This window comes from Alligator sinensis, unplaced genomic scaffold (assembly GCF_000455745.1).
Source record: "Alligator sinensis unplaced genomic scaffold, ASM45574v1 scaffold137_1, whole genome shotgun sequence".
Lineage (NCBI taxonomy): Eukaryota > Metazoa > Chordata > Crocodylia > Alligatoridae > Alligator > Alligator sinensis.
Window position 1 is genome coordinate 850638 of NW_005842545.1, and position 15764 is coordinate 866401.

The window sequence follows — 15764 nt, forward strand, 5'->3', positions numbered from 1 at the left end:
TGCTCCCCGTAGAGAGAGAGCCATAAGAAGGAGGCTGGGCAGGGGACCCAGGTATCTGGGGCCCTCCTCCCCCATGCAATAACCCACCTTTTCTTGGTAGGCATCTGTGGGGGGCCCCCGGGGCTCCCAGGTCTGCCCCCGCTTGGGGGTGGTCAAGGGATCGCCCCTGGTGCCCGTGGGGGTCGAGGTGACCCTTGACTTGGAAGCTCACAACCTGAATTTGCTGGGGGTGAGTGTGTGTGTTTGCGTGGGGGGGCTGTCGCCACAGTTACAGTGTGGGGCAGTAGAAGGGTCTTGCAGGGTGGGGCCAGACTCCATTTCAGGCCTCCCTTGGAGCAAGCCTTGTTGCCATGGTGCCAGTGCACCTTGCCATATTTATAGTTGCACTGTATTGGAGTGCTGGGGGGGAGGCCTGGTATCAGGCCTATGGGCCCTGTTGCTGCGGTTGCATTGGGGAGCCTAGATCTGATATCACTAGGTTGCCAGAGTTATACCATACCAAGGTGCTTGGGGGGCAGGCTTAGTTTCAGGTCTACCGGCCTCATTGCCATGGTTATATTACAATGGGGGATCTAGACCTGGTCTCATTAGGCCCCATTGCCATGGTTACATTATATTGGGGCCTCGGGGTGGAGGAGCTGATCTTGGCCTTGTAGGCCCTGTTGCCATGGTTACATTGCATTGGGGAGCCCAGGCCTGGTCTCACTAGGCCCTATTGCCATGGTTACACTGTCTTGAGGGGGGGCGGGGGAACAGTCCTAGTTTCATCTCTACAGGCTTCATTGCCATGGTTATATTGCAGTAAGGTGTATCTAGGCCTGGTCTTGCTAGGCCCTTTGCCACAGTTACACTATATTGGGATGCTGGGGGGTCCTAGCCTGGTCTCACCTCTTCCACCCCACCATTTTTCAGGTCCCATTGCCACGGCTACGCTGTGTGCTAGAGGTCGGACGGGGGCTGGTGGAAGTGGAGGCCTCCCCAGGGGGCCCCTATAGGCTCCAGTGTGGCCCCCATGCCTATGACTTTGGTGCATCAGCTCCCCAGCTCCGAGCCCCCGTGTATGTCACTGTGGGGGAGAGGTGGCACCTGGACGCTCCCTCTGGCTTACATGGTGAGTCTCACTGCCTCACACACTGAGCTTCCCCCAGTGGTGTTATGTGGGGGAGAGAGCTGTGAGCTTCCCCAAGCAGTGTCATAGGGGGCTCAGAGGAAGGTTGCAAGCTTTCCCTATCAGTGTCGGGGGTGGGTGGGGCTGCAAGCTTCCCCCAACAGTGTTTTGTGGGGGAGGGAAGGGCAGGGAACATTGTGAGCTTCCCTCAGCAGTGCCATGGAATGGGCAGGAGAATGTTGCAAGCTTTACCCCAGCACTGCCATGGGAGGCTGTGAGCTACCTCCCAGCAGTGTCACTGGGGTCCAGGAGGCCGTGAGCTTCCCCAGCTGTGTCATAGGGTGGCTGTGAGCTTCCCCCCAGCAGTGCCATGGGGAATTTGTGAGCTATTTCCCAGCTGCATCATAAGTGGCTGCATGGTGCTGTGAGCTTCCTCAGCAGTGTCATGGTCTGCCCTCCCCACCCACCTCTTCAGTGATGCTGTATGATTGCTCTGTGGGCCGGCCTGACTGCAGCCGGTGCCGTGCGGCCTCTCCTGCTCTAGGATGCCAGTGGTGCCCTCCTGGCTGCCAGCACCACCGCCTCTGCCCCCCGGGGGGTGCCCCACCTTCCTGCCCTGCCCCCTTTATACATCAGGTGAGTTGGGGGGTGGGGGGTGGGGGAGCCCAATTCAAGCTGGGGCAGGGAGGGGGTTGAGGCCTAGTGGTCTTGATCTGGTTTGGGGGGGGCTGATCTTGATGGCTAGGGGTCTTGATCTGGGCTTGCGTACCAGGGCTGAGGCTTGGGGGTCCTGATTGGGTTGGGAGGGTAGGGGTGCAATCCAGAAAAAAGGGGCCAGATCCTGACGGGCGGAGGGGGTTCTGATCCAAGGCTGAGTTGGCCCAGCCCAGGCTTGGGGGCAGTGGGCTGAGGCCTAGAGGTCGTGATCCAGGCTGAGAGGACCAACTGATCCTGACTGGCTGTCGGGGTCCTGCTCTCCCCCTCAGGTGCACCCCTTGAGTGGCCCCCCTGAGGGTGGGCTGCTGCTGACCATTGCTGGCTCTGACCTGGGCCAACGCTTCGAGGACGTGGCTGGCACTGTCCGCGTGGCCGGGAGGCCCTGCCTGCCTGACCCTGCCCGCTACCGCCTGGCTGCCCAGTAAGCCCTACCCCCAGCAGCTAGCCCTGCCTCCCAATGCTGGGAGCTTCCCTTCAGCAGTGCCCTGTCCACCTGACTCCGCTCACTACCTTCTGGCTGCCTGGTAAGGCCCTTCCTTAGCTGGGAACTTCCCTTCAGCAGTGTCCTGCCTGCCCCACCCACTACTATCTGGTTGTCTGGTAAGCCTAGCAATAAGCCTGACCCCGTCATGCTAAATCCTGCCCCAGCTGCGAGCTTCCCTGCAGCAGTGTCCTGCCCACACCACTATTGCCTGGTAAGCACCCTGCCACCTCAATGCTGTGAGCTTCCTTCAGCTGTGCCCCTCCCCAACCAGGTAAGCCCTGCTTCCTCAGTGCTGTGAGCTTCCCCCAGCAGTGCCCTCACATCAATGCCACCCCCTTCCCCCTGCAGGATTGTGTGCCAAGTACCCCCAGCTGAAGGTGGGGTCTCAGGGCCTGTGGAGGTGGCTGTTGGGGACCAGCCCCCTGGGGTCTCCATCCAGCATTTCACCTATCAGGTCAGTGCCAGTGGAGCAAGGCGGGCAGATTGGGAGGGGTAATTATCCCCCCTGTCCCCCAATAATACTGCCCCTTCTGGCAGGACCCCCAGCTGTGGGAGCTGCACCCCCGGATTGGACCCGTGGCTGGAGGCACGCAGGTCACTGTGACAGGGGAGGAGCTGGCCACAGGCCCCGATGTTGCTGTCTTCCTAGGGGACCTACCTTGTTCCCTGTGAGCCCCTGGTGCTACCCACCCCCCTGCACCCCCTGCTGACCTCGGAGCCCCACAAGCCCCTGCACTCCCAGATGTGCCCTGTGAGCCCCCAACTTCCTCTGATTCCCCAATACTGCTTATACTGCTCCCTGCACCCCAACCTGCCCTGTGAGCCCCCTGCCTCCCCAATACTGCTCATCCCACACCCAGCCTCCCCAAACCTGCTCAGTGAGCCCCCCACATCCTAATACCATCATCACTGTCTGCAACCCCAAACCCTTCCACTCCCACCCTGCACCCTCAAAGCTAGTGCTGCCCCAATACTGCCCATGCCCCCCAGCACCACAAACCTGCCCTGTACCATGTGAGCTCCCCCAAACCTCCCCCTGCACCCTGATACTCTCCTTCCCCCTGCTCTGCACCCCCAAACCCACCCAATGCTTTAATATCTCCCCACTTCCCTGGTCTTTGTCTCCCAACCCCCCTTCTCTCTGCCTTCTAACACCTCCCCTGCTCCCTGAGATCTGGCCCTGCCCCCTTAAACCCACCCCAGCTGCCCCCACACCCCAATATCTGCCTCCATCTCCCCAAACCACCACAGCTGTCCCCACACCCCAATTATCTGCCTTTGCCCCATCCCTCTTTAGCCCCCCACACCCTATCTGCCCCATCCCCCAAATCCCCCTTTCAGCTCCCCACACACCTTGATATCTTTCCCGCATACCCTGACACCTCAACAATCCCCCTATTCCCCCAAAATCAAACCCAGGGCCTAACCTGCCCCCTACACCCCAATATTTGCCCCTGTACCTCCGAATCCCACCCCCAGCTCCCACCACACCCTGATATGCCCCCACTCCCATAACTCAGGGCCCAACCCCCCTCAGCTACCTTCTGTACCCCTATATTTGCCTCTGCATCCCCAAAACTCACCCCCAGCTGCTCCCTGCACCCTGATATCTACTCCCACGCCATCAACACCAACCTTGGGGCCCAACTTGCCCACCTCTGCTTTCTCCACACTCCAAGCCTAAGGCCCAACCTGCCTCCCAACTCTCCCCCACCCCCGACCTCCATATGTGCCCCTCATGCAAACCACTACACCCCAGCTCCATTTTATCTTCCCCCATACCCCAATATCTGCCCTCTCTTGCACCTAATTGCTCCCTCTCTAAGGACTTATTTGCCCCCTTTCTGCCCACAGTGTGGAGCCCCCAGCCCCAGGGACCCTGGTGTGCCTCACCACAGGGGGGACCCTGGGAGAAGCCCCTCTGCGGGTGCAGTTTGGCAAAGTTCTGCGGCATCTCACAGGGGGGGGTGGCTTCCACTATGCGCCGAATCCCAACATTACCTGGGCTTGGCCCCGCTCTAGCTTCTGTGGGTGAGTACTTGTGGGGGGCGGGGCTGTGCTATGAGCCTAAGGTGGGGCTGCAGAAGAGGGAGGGGCCTGAAAGCTCACAGTTCCACCCCTCTTCCCCTTCTGAACACCTGGCTCCACAGGGGTGGGCGCATCATCCAGGCCGCAGGTACCAACCTGGATGTGCCACAGCAGCCACGGCTGGTCGCTGTGCTGGAACTCCCCACCACCAGCACCCTGCCACCTGGTCGCTGCAAGAAGGGGTGCCCTGGAGTCCTTCCAGATGCCTCGGAGCCCTGCACTCTGGTGGGCAGCCTGTTAGAGGTAAGTGAGCTGGGGGGAAGCCCCCCAAGTCTAGGAAGCCCCCCATGGCTGTACCCCATATCTGCACACCTCTGCTCTGACCCACCCCAGGCCTCAGTGAGGGCCGTTGGAAAGAACCCAGGTGCCTGCGGCCATGTTAACCCCCTCTCCTTCTTCCTTAGTTTGACCATCCCCCCCCCCCCCCAGTTGCACCTGAGGCTTAGTAGGGGGACCCAGCTGTCTGGGGTTGTTCCAAGACCCCACCTCCCCCCAGCCTGCCCCCTGCTTTAACCCTCCAGTCCCAGACAGAGCCCAGGCCAGGAACCCAGGTGCTGTGGTCCATCCTAACTGCCCCTCCCTTCTTCCTATTCTGATGCCCCAGTTGCAGATAAGGCTCATGGGAGGAACCCAGGCATTCTGGGCTGTTTCTAAGCGGGCCCCTCCCCCTCCCCCTCCCCTGCTCTGATCACCCCAGGACCCTAGCACAGAACTCAGGTGTCCAGGGCTATTCCAAACCCTCCCCAACCCCCATTCTCTGAATCCCCACTACCCCAGTCCCAGCTGAGTTCTGTGGGATGAACCCAAGGGGTCCAGGGCTGTTTCTAAGGTTTCACCCAACTCTCCCTGCTTTAAACCCCGCAGCCTGTGCGGGGTTTAAAGCAGCCAGCCTGTGCTAGGTGGGGGACTAGCACAGAACCCAGGCATCCGGGGCTGTTTCTAAGCTGCTCCCCCCAACCCTCCTCCTTAAACACCACAGTCCCAGCCCTTGGGGGGAACCCAGGTGACTGTGGCTGTTGTAAACAGCCCCCTGAGACACCCCCCCCTTTCTTTCATAGTCTGACCCCTCAGTTGCAGCAGCTGGGGGGTGGGGGGCTGTTTCTAAGCCCCTCCCCCTACAACTCCCCTTGTCCAAACTCCTTCAGCCCCAGCCAGGACCCTTGCAAGGAACACTGGCATCAAGGCTGTTCTAAGCCCCCATTATCCCCTGCTCTGACTCCCCAGCATTCAGCCAGGGCCCTAGCATAGGACCCAGGCATCTGGGGCCACTCAAACTCCCTCTCATTCTCTTTGCTTTATGCTCTTGACCCCCAGGGCCTTTGGGATGAACCCAGGTCATCCGGGGTATTCCAAGCTGCCCCAACCTGCTTGTTCTAACCACATCCCCCTCCAGTTCCCAGCCAGGGTCTTAACACAGAACCCAGGCATCCCGGGCCATTTCAAGCCCCCCTCCCCAGCCAGGGCCCTAGCATGGAGCCCAGGTGTCCAGGGCTGTTTTAAGCTCCCCCAGCCAGAACCTTAGCACTGAACCCAGGCATCTGGGGTGGTTCTAACCCCTCTGTTTGCACCTGTGTAGTGTGGCACTACCTGCTCTGCAGCCTCCCCAGCACTGTTGCTGTGCCCATCACCGGCGGTGCCCCCTCACACCCGCCTGCGGGAGCTGCTCTTTCAGCTGGATGGGCTGCACATGCCTTTCACTGGCCCAGGGGGTGGCCCCTTCACCTACGCCCCTGACCCCCAGCTGCACTGGCCCCTGGGCGCCCCCCCTGTCCTCAAGCCTGGCATGCTGCTGCACCTTGAGGTGAGGGGGCAGTTTGGGGGGTGGGAGGTAAGGTTGCTGAGGGGGCAGGTGGGGCAGATTTGGGCCATCTGGGGCAGGTGCAAAGTCTGGGGGCGGGAAGGTTTATGGGGCAGGTTGGGGGGCTGTGGGACAGGCTTGGTGGGGAGGGTCTGTGTGGCCTGTGTGCCAGAGCTGGGGTGGGAGGGGAATGGGTACTTTGGGAGTTTGAGTGGAGGGGTTACTGGGTACTTGGAGGTGAGGGGCTGCCAGTCAGTTGGTGTGACCTGGGGTGGGGGTGGGAGGGTTTATGGGACAGTTGAGGGAGGCTGTGGAGCAGGCTGGGGATGATATGGGGCAGATTAGGGATGGTGCATGCCCCATGTGCCAGAGCTGGGGATGGGAGGCATTATGGGATATTTGGGGAGGTAAGGGTGGGGGTATAGGGCTGTTGCGGGGGGGACTTGGTGGGGCTTATGGGTTACTTGGAGGGTGAGGGGCTTATGCAGCTATGGGAGGCTGTGTGGTATAGGGGGTATTGGGAGGGGGCAAATGGAGGGGACTGGGGAGCAGAGATCAGTTTTGGAGGCTCTCCCTGACCCCCCCCCCCCACCCCCCCCCGGGGTGAGGGGCTGACGCTAGGCACATCCAAGGAAGAGGTAGTGGCACGGGTGGGAGCAGGGCTCTGTGTTGTCAAGACCCTCACACCCACTCACCTGTACTGTGAGCCGCCCCCAGCACCACCTGGTTCCCTGCAACCTGCCCCCTTCGTCGTGAGTACTGGGGAAGGTGGAAGTCAAAGGTCTACAGGTGGTCTGGGGGAGGGGTCACTGTAAGCGGGATTTGGGGGTGGGGATCTCCTTGGGGTGGTCAGGGGGTGGGAGTCCCCTTGGGAGGGCCCCCAGAGGGAGGGTCATGGGGCAAAGGGGATGTTTGGGGGACAGGGGAGAGGTGGGGGAATCTTGTGGGGAGGGTTCCCCATGGGGGGCTTAGGGGTGGGTGAGGGAGGGGCCAGGGGCCCCATGGAAGAGTCTTGGAGGGGTGGGGGGGTCCCCATGGGTTGCTGGGCGGGAGTTGGTTCTCACCCAGCTCTGAAACCCCTGCCCCACTCCCCATGCTCTAGGTGGAGATGGGACATGTGCAGGTGGTGCTGGGCCCAGTGCACTACGAGGCAGAGCCACCCCCCGGCCTGCCCCCTGGTGCCCAGGCTGGGCTGGGGGTAGGTGCCACTGCCCTGGTTCTCGTGGTTGTCCTCCTTATTCTCATGTACAGGTGAGGACCACCTGCTGCCCATGTCCCCCTATCCCTCTGCCAACTTCTTCCCCTCAGTGCTGAATCACCCACCCCCATATCCCTCCACTTGTCCCCTGTCCCCTTCAGGAATTAATCACCCCTCCACATCCTTCCACCTGGCCCCTGACTCCCCTTAGGGGCAAGTCACCCACCCTATATTCTTCCACCCAGGTGTTCCCATCAGGAGCAAATGACCAGCCTCCTCCCACTTCCCAAATCCCTCAACCCAGTCCACTCCCCCACTCTGACCCAAATTAGCATCCCCCTGTATTCCTCTATGCAGATACCCACTCAGGGACCAATCACCTGTCTATCTCCTTCCCTGTTTTTCTTCATCTAGCAGCTTCTCCTCAGGGGCAAATAATGCCCTGCCACAGCCCTCTGCCTTGTCCCCACCTCCCTTAGGGGCAAATCACCCACCCCCATATCCCTTCCCTCAGATGCCTCCTCGGGCAAATCGCTAGCTTTCTCCTGCCCCCTGTATCCCTCTACCCAGGTGCCCCCCTCAGGGGCCATGTGTCGCCTCCTGCCTTTCCATTTCCCTCTGACCAGCTCCCCTTTTCCCCTCAGGAGCAAATCACCCCTCCTGACCCCCATATCCTGCTGCCTAGATGCCCCCCCAAGTGGCAAATGACAGTCCCCTCTCACCCCTGTATCCCTCCGCCCAGGAACTTTTAGAGCTAAATTGCCCCCTTCCATCCCTCTTTGCTCACAACTTCAGGGCAAATGGCCCTAGGTATCCTTCTGCCTTCTACCACCCCATAACTAACCCCGTGAGCATGACATCCCTGCAGGATAACACCCTCTTGCTGTGGCTAACGCCTTCCCCCTCTCACCTTGTGGCAGGCGGAAGAGCAAGCAGGCACTGCAGGAGTACAAGAAGGTGCTGGTGCAACTGGAGAACCTGGAAGTCAGTGTGGGCGACCAGTGCCGCAAGGAGTTCACTGGTATAGCAGTGGGGTGGGGATAAAAATAGTTCCTCCCCTGAGGTAATGAGGAAAGTGAGGTGGAAGGGTATCAGTAGGGAGCATGATGTGGCTGGCGGAGGTGAGTCACTGGGCCAGAGGGATACTGGGGGTTAGTCCCTGGTGCGGGCAGAGGGAAATTGGGGGTTAGTCCTTGAGGGGGTAGATGGAGGGATATTGGAGGGGTTAGTCCCTGAAGGTGGGAATGGCACATGTGGAGGGGGGTTAGTCCCTAATAGTGGCAGGTGGAGTGATATCAAGGGGAGGGCTTCATCCCTGGAAAGATATTAGGGGGCTTAGTCCTGGTGGGGGCAGGTGGAGGGATATCAGGTGTCGGGGGGTAGTCCTTGAGGAAGGGGTAGAGTCTCAAAAACAGAAAATGAGGGCTGGAAGGGACCTCAGGAGGCCATCTAGTCCAGCCTGAGGGCCTTTGGGTGGTGGTCCTTCAAAGCAGGACCACCCCCGCCTAGATCATCCCAGTCAAGGCTTTGTCTAGCCAGGGCTTAAAACCCTCCAAGGATGGAGACTCCACAACTTATCTAGGTAACCTGTTCCTGTGTTACACTACCCTCCTCATGAGAGAGTTTTTCCTGATATCTAACCTAAATTTCCCGTGCTGCAACTTGAGATAATTGCTCCTTGTTCTGTCACCTGCCATCACTGAGTAGGTGGAGGAATACTGGGGGGTTAGTTCTTGAGTAGGGTGCAGATGGAGGGATATTGGGGATCAGTCTATGAAGAGGGGCAGAGGAAGGAGGTTAGTTCTAAGGGAGGTGGCGAAGGGATACACTGAGAGGGAATAGTCGCCTCTTTTAATTCAGGGGGCACCCTCTCCTTTTGCTCTCTCCTCCCCCCCCCCCCAGATCTGATGACGGAGATGACAGACCTTGGGGGGCAGCTGGAGGCGGCTGGGATCCCCTTCCTGGACTATGGGGCCTATGCCCTGCATGCCTTTTTCCCGGGGCCTGGCGGGGGCCCAGGGGCACGGCCTCCCCACCATGAGGGGCGCAGCCCTGCCCTGGAGCAGGGCTTGGCCCAACTGTCTGGCCTGCTTAACAATCGCACCTTCCTCCTCACCGTGAGCTGGGGTGGGGGCGGGCTAGGGGGAAGGGGATTGGGGTACAGGGGAGTGAGCGAGGTTGCAGGGAGGGAGGCTGGCATACAAGGGGGCGTTGGGAAGGTCCAGGAGATGGGGGCAGAGAGAGATACAGGGAGGTGGGGGAGTCTGGGGTATGAGGGGGCAGGTCTGGGAGATGTGGGGAATAGGGGCATGTAGGGAGGTGTATGGAGGTGGGTACAGTGGGGTTAGGGGGATGGAGTGGGGACAGAAGAATGAGAAGCTGATGCTGTGTTTCTCTGCTTCCCCTGTTTCATGTTTCCATGGTCGTGTGCCCATGTCCATGTGCCCATGTTCACGTGCCCATGTCCGTGTGCCCACGTTCACATGTCAACATTCATCCACATCCACACGCCCTTTTCCTGGCACCCATTTTCCATACGCGTGCCGGTGCCTGTGCTGGTGTTTCCGTCTGTGTCTTGGTGTCTGTGTCCATATGTGTACACCTATGTGCTGGTGCCCTGTGTTTGCATGTCCACCCTGCGTGTGACACCCATGCTGGTGTGCCTGGCCTCTGTGGCATATGCAGCTGGTGCACACGCTGGAGGCGCAGGCCTCGCTATCACGCCGGGAGCGGCTGCGGGCAGCTTCGCTGCTGGGGCTGGGGCTGGGCGGGCGCCTGGAGCTGCTCACGGATGTACTGGCTGTGCTGCTGGGTGAGCTGGTGCAGCGCCAGGCCCAGCGCCCACCCCGCCTCCTTCTGCGCAGGTGCTTGGGAGGGCACTGGGAAGGCACTGGGCAGCAGCTGGGAGGCAACTTGGGAGGTCTAGGATGTATTTGAGGGCAGCAGGCATGTACTGGGAGGCACTGGGGAGGTGTGGGAGTGGACTGGGAAGCTACTAGGGAGGTTTGGGTGGGTCACAAGAGGCACTGGGAGGTGACAGGAGGTCTAGGGAGGAGTTGAGGGCACCAGGGAGGTACTGGGAGGTCCTGGGGAAAGTATGAAGGGATACCGGGGATGTCTGGGTGGGGACTGGGAAGCACTGGGGAGGTCTGAGGAGTATTTGAGAGCACCTGAGGAAGTCTGAGGGGGTTCTGGAAAGAACTGGGAGGGTACTGGGAAGCACTGAGGAGGTTTGGAAGGGTACTGGGAAGCTCTGGGGAAGTCTGGGTGAGTACTGGGAGCCATTAGGCAGATCTGGTGAGCATTTGAGAGAACTAGGGGAATTGGGGAAGTCTGAGGGTGTATTGGGATGCACTGGGAAGGTTTGGGCAGTCCCTGGGGGCACTGGAAGGTAACTGGGGAGGTCTGGGAAGCATTTGACAGCACCAGGGAGGTACTGGGAGGTGCTGAGGAAGTTTGGGTGGGTACTGGGAAGCAATGGGGAGGTTTGGGAGGGTTCTGGGAAGCATGCGTGGGTATTGGGAAGCACTGGAGAGGTTTGAGAGGGTACTGGGAAACACTGGAATAGCACTGAGATGGTCCATGGGGCACTGAAGAACACTGGTAGGTCTGGGAGGGTACTAGGTGAGTCTGGGGAAATACTGGGAGGTGCTAGGAAGGTTTGGGTGGGCACTGGGAAGCACTGGATGGGTACTGGGAGATGCTAGGGGAACAGTAGGAGGCATTGGGGATACTGGGAGACATTCGGAAGGTTTAGGGGGCACTGAGGAACACTGGGGGCAGGTCTGGGAAGGTATTGGGGGGTGGGCAGGGATTGGGGAGCAGTGCTGACCCTCCCCCCCCCGGTCCCCCAGGACAGAGACAATGGTAGAGAAGCTGCTGACGGATTGGCTGTCTGTCTGCCTCTACCCCTACTTGCGGGTGAGCTGGACGCAGGGGCTCCCTGGGTGAGGGGGGTGCCAGCACCTTGGTTCTCTACAAAGGGGAGGGAGAGCTGGGGGCTTAGAGCAGATGCCTGGGTTTCTTGCAGCTGTGGGAGTCCATGGTAGGTCCACAGAGCAAGGAGAGTGGTGTCCCGCCTGGAGCCCTGGGTTCCCTCCCAGCTGTGAGATCACATGGGAAGTCTTTGGAGCTGTGTGGGGAATCACTACCCAGACACCTGGATTTCTTTCAGCTGTGGGAGTCCCTGGGAGGTCTGGGGAGTCAGGAAGGGTTCCCCACCCAGATGTCTGGGTTCCTTTCCAGCTATGGGATCTTATGGAAAGTCGATGGGGTTGGTAGGGCTGTTCCCTGCCTGGACTGCCTGGGTTTCCTCTAGCCTTGGGAAACCACAGGAGATCCAGGGAGCCAGGAGAAATTCCCTGTCTGGACTTCTGGGTCCCTCATGCCCCCACTCTCCACAGGAGGTGGCAGGGGAGCCACTGTACTTGCTGTACCGGGCCATCCGGTGGCAGGTGGATGAGGGGCCAGTGGATGCAGTGACAGGGCGGGCACGGCGCACCCTCAGTGAGGCCTGGCTGCTGCGGGAGGACGTGGGTTCCCGACCACTCACCCTGCGGGTGCTGCCCCCTCCCACTAACCCCCCTGGCCTCACCCCTGCTCGTGTCTTGGACACTGACACAGTGGGCCAAGCCAAGGAAAAGATCCTGGAGCAGCTCTACAAAGGGCTGCCCCATGCCCAGCGGCCCCCTGCCCACAGCCTAGACCTTGGTGAGTTAGGGGGCTGTAGGGGGTCGCCCCAGGATTGGGAGGAGCTGGGGAGGACTGGGGGCCCTAGCAGGGTGTATGGGTGTCCCTAGGGGTTGGGGGTCTGGAGAGTATGTGGGGCCTGTCTGGGCAAGGGAGTCCCTGGGCTTGGGAGGATGATGGTTTTGGGGGGGAGGATGGGGGGAAAGGGGATCCCCTGGGGCTGGAGAGGGAGCAGAGGATCTCCCTGGGGTTGTGGGGGTACAAGAGGCCCTAAGGATTGGGGGGACAAGAGGGCTTAGGAGGGCAGGGGAGAGGATAGGGGGAATGGGGATCCCCATGGGACTGGGGAGTGTAGGGGATTCCCCAAGAATGAGGGGGCACATGGGAGGCCCCTGGGATTGGGGGAACTGGGAGAATCCACCCAACAGGGGAGTGACTGAGGAGGATAGGGGGCTGGGAGGAGCCCCCTAGGGCTGCAGGGCACACAGAAGTCCCCTGGGATTGGGGGGATTAATGTGGGCTGGAGGTCCCTAGGGGGTGTGGGGAATCTCTTGGGGTCCAAGGAAGTTTGGGGGCCCCCTTGGGATTGGGGGGAGGATGGGTGCTGGGGAACCGCAACATTGGTGTTCAGGCACTGTGTAGGGGAAGGGGGTCCTCCCAGATGCAGGAGAGGAACAGGGCAGGGGGGGTTTGGGGATCTCCTCCCCACTGACCCCCTCCTGCTCCCCCAGAGTGGCGCTCAGGTGTGGCCGGGCACCTCACGCTATCGGACCTGGATGTCACCTCTGTCACCCACAACCAATGGAAGCGGCTCAACACCCTGCAGCACTATAAGGTGGGCCCAGACACCAGAGGTCCTTTCGCTTTGGGTGGCCTGGATGCCAGGGTTTCTTCTACCTGGGGGGCCCAGACAATAGGGCTCCTTCTCTGCTTTTTGAGTTGAGAGTGGAAGGAATGGGGAGCTAGGACACCTGGGTCCTCTCCCAGCTTTGGGAGGGGAACGAGGGTTGATGGGTTAGATAAGGGGGCTGGAAGCCTGGACCCTTGGGTTCTCTCAGCTCTGTGGGAGGAGTGGAGGTTGGGGGATCAGAGCAGTGGAGCCTGGAGTTTGGATGCCTGGGTTCTCTTTCCACTGTACAAGGGCAGTGGGGGCTGGTGGGTTGGAGCCTGGGGGCTGGAAACCCAGATGCCTGGGTTCTTTTATCTGCTCTGAGGGGTCCAGCTGGTTATCAATGGCTGGGGGAGAGTTAGGAGCCTGGATTCCGGGGTCCTATCACTGGCTCTGCTCCCCTCTTCCCCTCCCCCACCCCCAGGTGCCAGACGGGGCGACGGTGGCACTGATCCCACGGCTACACAACAACTCCCCCACAGAGTCATGCCAGAGCCCCCTCTCAGGGGACAGTGAGTGACACACACCCCCATGCCACCCCCACTGTGGAGATGGCTGGGCTAGGCCCTGATGGGGATGGGGGGCAGGACTGAACCATGGCACGGGGTGGGGCAGATGGGGTAGGGGTGAAGATTATGGATTGAAGCAACTAGAGAGCAGGTGGGGGGGGGCGTGTCATGGGGGACTGAACTGTTGTAGAGGGATTCAGATCCTGGACTGAACCAACAAAGAAAGTGGAATCTGAAGGGGGGAGTTGGTCTAAACCAATGAGGGGCTGGGGGACAATCCTGGGGGAGCCTGGACTAATCCAACAGGTACAACAGAGGGTGGAAATCAGGACCTTGGATTGAATCAATGGGATTGGGGGGTCAGGGAATCCAGAATGAATCAGTGGGATGTGGGAGGGGGGAAGAATCCAGGAATGAACCAGTAGACCAATAGGGAGCTGTGGGGGGAAGAGGTCTTGGACTGAATCAATGGGAATGTTCAGGAGATCCAGGAATGAGCCAATGGAATGTGGGGAGAAGTTGTAGACTGAACTAATGGGGAGAAGTGGGGGATTTTCAGGATTGAACCAATGGGATGTTGCGGGGGGGGACGACCTGGACTGAATCAAGGGAGTTCCCAGGGGAGGGAAGTCTGGGGTGTTGCTCAGGCCCCTCTCCCCCCCAGATGCACTGACACTGGAAGATGGTGAGGAGGGGGGTATCCACCTCTGGCACCTAGAGAAGCCCGCAGAGGAGCCGGAGGGGCCTGGGCAGGTGGCACGACATGGGAGTCGGGAACGGGACGGGGCCACGGCTATCCCTGAGATCTACCTCACCCGCCTACTCTCTACCAAGGTGAGGGATCCCTCCCCCATGGGGACTTAGCACCCCCACAAAACTCCTCTACCTTCCCAGGAACCTCCAGACTCCCCTTGCAGCCAAAATGAAGCTTCAACCCCTCAGGGACTTCCAGACCCCCACTTCACCTCAAAACCTGCCATGTCCCCTCAAAGATCTGCTTCATCAATCTGCCCTCTTGCAAGGTTAGGGACACCCTAGGGGACCCCTGTATCTCCAACCACCCCTCCACCTCCCAGAACCCCCAGACCTGCCTTGCATCCCCTAAGAGCCCCTAAACCCCCACATCCCAAAATCAGCCCTTCACCCCCCCAGCGACCTCCCAAACTCCCTTGCACTCCTCTAGCAACCCCACACCCCTAAACCAACTCTCTAACCCCCAGACTTCTGCTGCACCCCAAATCCCACCATAACCACCCCCAAGCTCTACTCCAAGTCTGCTCTTCTCCAAGATGAGGGCCCCCCCAAACTGCTCCTCTCCCCCCCAGGGCTCCCCAGATTCCCCTGTATCCCAAAACCTACCATAGCCACCCTAAATCTTAGTTGTGGGCTCTCTACTAAAGTGGGGGATCCTCAGGGGACCCCCTGCACCCCAGAGCCTACCACAGCTACCCCTAAGGTCTAGCTCATCCTCCTGCTCTTGGGTTCTCTGAGAGGAGAGTGGGCCTGGAGAGTGTGAGCAAGAGGGGCTGGGAGCTCAGATACCTGTGCTCTCTAGGCAGGCTGGATCAGAGAACAGGGTCTCAGATGCCTGAGTTCTCTGGATGGGGCCTGGGTGAGGGGAAAGGATGCCAGGTGAGCTGGGAGCCTGGATTCTCTGGGAGGGTGCTGGGAGCCTGGACACCTGCATTTTCTGGGGGCTGGGAGCCAGGCACCTTGGTTCTCTCCCTGCACGCTGCTGCCCTCCACAGAATGGGATCCATTGCGGGAGGGAGGGTTGTTTCAGGACGCAGAGAGGTGCTGACTGCCCCCACCCACAGGGCATGCTTCACCCATTTGTGGAGGGGGCACTGCGGGTTATCCTGCCAGTCGGGTGCCCCCCACCCCTGCCTGTCAAGTTCCTCTTTGACCTGCTGGATGAGCTGGCGGCACGGCATGGCCTGGCTGAGCCTGACACCCTGCGCAGCTGGAAGAACAACAGGTGGGTGGGATGGATCTGGGGGGTGCATGGGGCAGATCTTGCTGGGGCCGTGGAGGCTCTGAGGAGGGCAGGAGTGGGGAGTATCAGTGGGAATGGGGGATCCTAGGAAGGCAGAACTGGGGGTGGGTGGGAGGGTATGGGGCAGGTCCTGGTCACTCCGCAGAGCCTGAAAGAACATGTTGAGGGGGTATTAGGGGGCATGGCTGGTTTTGAGGGTGCAGAACTGGGGGAGCAGGAGGGTATGGAAGGTCCTGGTCTCCAGACCCTGGAGAGCATGTGGGGAGGGGGCTTCAGGGGGCATCGGGG

General features: G+C 60.3%; 1 protein-coding gene across 5 annotated transcripts in view; it reads left to right on the forward strand.

The window, feature by feature from the left end:
• PLXNB3 (plexin B3) overlaps positions 1 to 15764 on the forward strand; it is a 31945-nt gene that overhangs the window by 12087 nt on the left and 4094 nt on the right. For 4 of the 5 annotated variants that reach the window (XM_014523898.2, XM_025213678.1, XM_025213679.1 and 1 more), the window contains 20 exons: positions 101 to 229; positions 913 to 1111; positions 1584 to 1744; positions 2095 to 2246; positions 2658 to 2763; positions 2847 to 2977; positions 4164 to 4340; positions 4460 to 4640; positions 5974 to 6198; positions 6798 to 6947; positions 7298 to 7446; positions 8314 to 8414; positions 9296 to 9510; positions 10079 to 10257; positions 11248 to 11314; positions 11797 to 12103; positions 12814 to 12917; positions 13396 to 13483; positions 14145 to 14314; positions 15298 to 15458. In XM_014523898.2, the coding sequence (XP_014379384.1) occupies positions 101 to 229; positions 913 to 1111; positions 1584 to 1744; positions 2095 to 2246; positions 2658 to 2763; positions 2847 to 2977; positions 4164 to 4340; positions 4460 to 4640; positions 5974 to 6198; positions 6798 to 6947; positions 7298 to 7446; positions 8314 to 8414; positions 9296 to 9510; positions 10079 to 10257; positions 11248 to 11314; positions 11797 to 12103; positions 12814 to 12917; positions 13396 to 13483; positions 14145 to 14314; positions 15298 to 15458 (3152 nt within the window). Of the gene's footprint in view, positions 1 to 100; positions 230 to 912; positions 1112 to 1583; positions 1745 to 2094; positions 2247 to 2657; positions 2764 to 2846; positions 2978 to 4163; positions 4341 to 4459; positions 4641 to 5973; positions 6199 to 6797; positions 6948 to 7297; positions 7447 to 8313; positions 8415 to 9295; positions 9511 to 10078; positions 10258 to 11247; positions 11315 to 11423; positions 12104 to 12813; positions 12918 to 13395; positions 13484 to 14144; positions 14315 to 15297; positions 15459 to 15764 lie in introns of those variants that run through there. The other variant, XM_025213680.1, reaches the window with a different exon arrangement.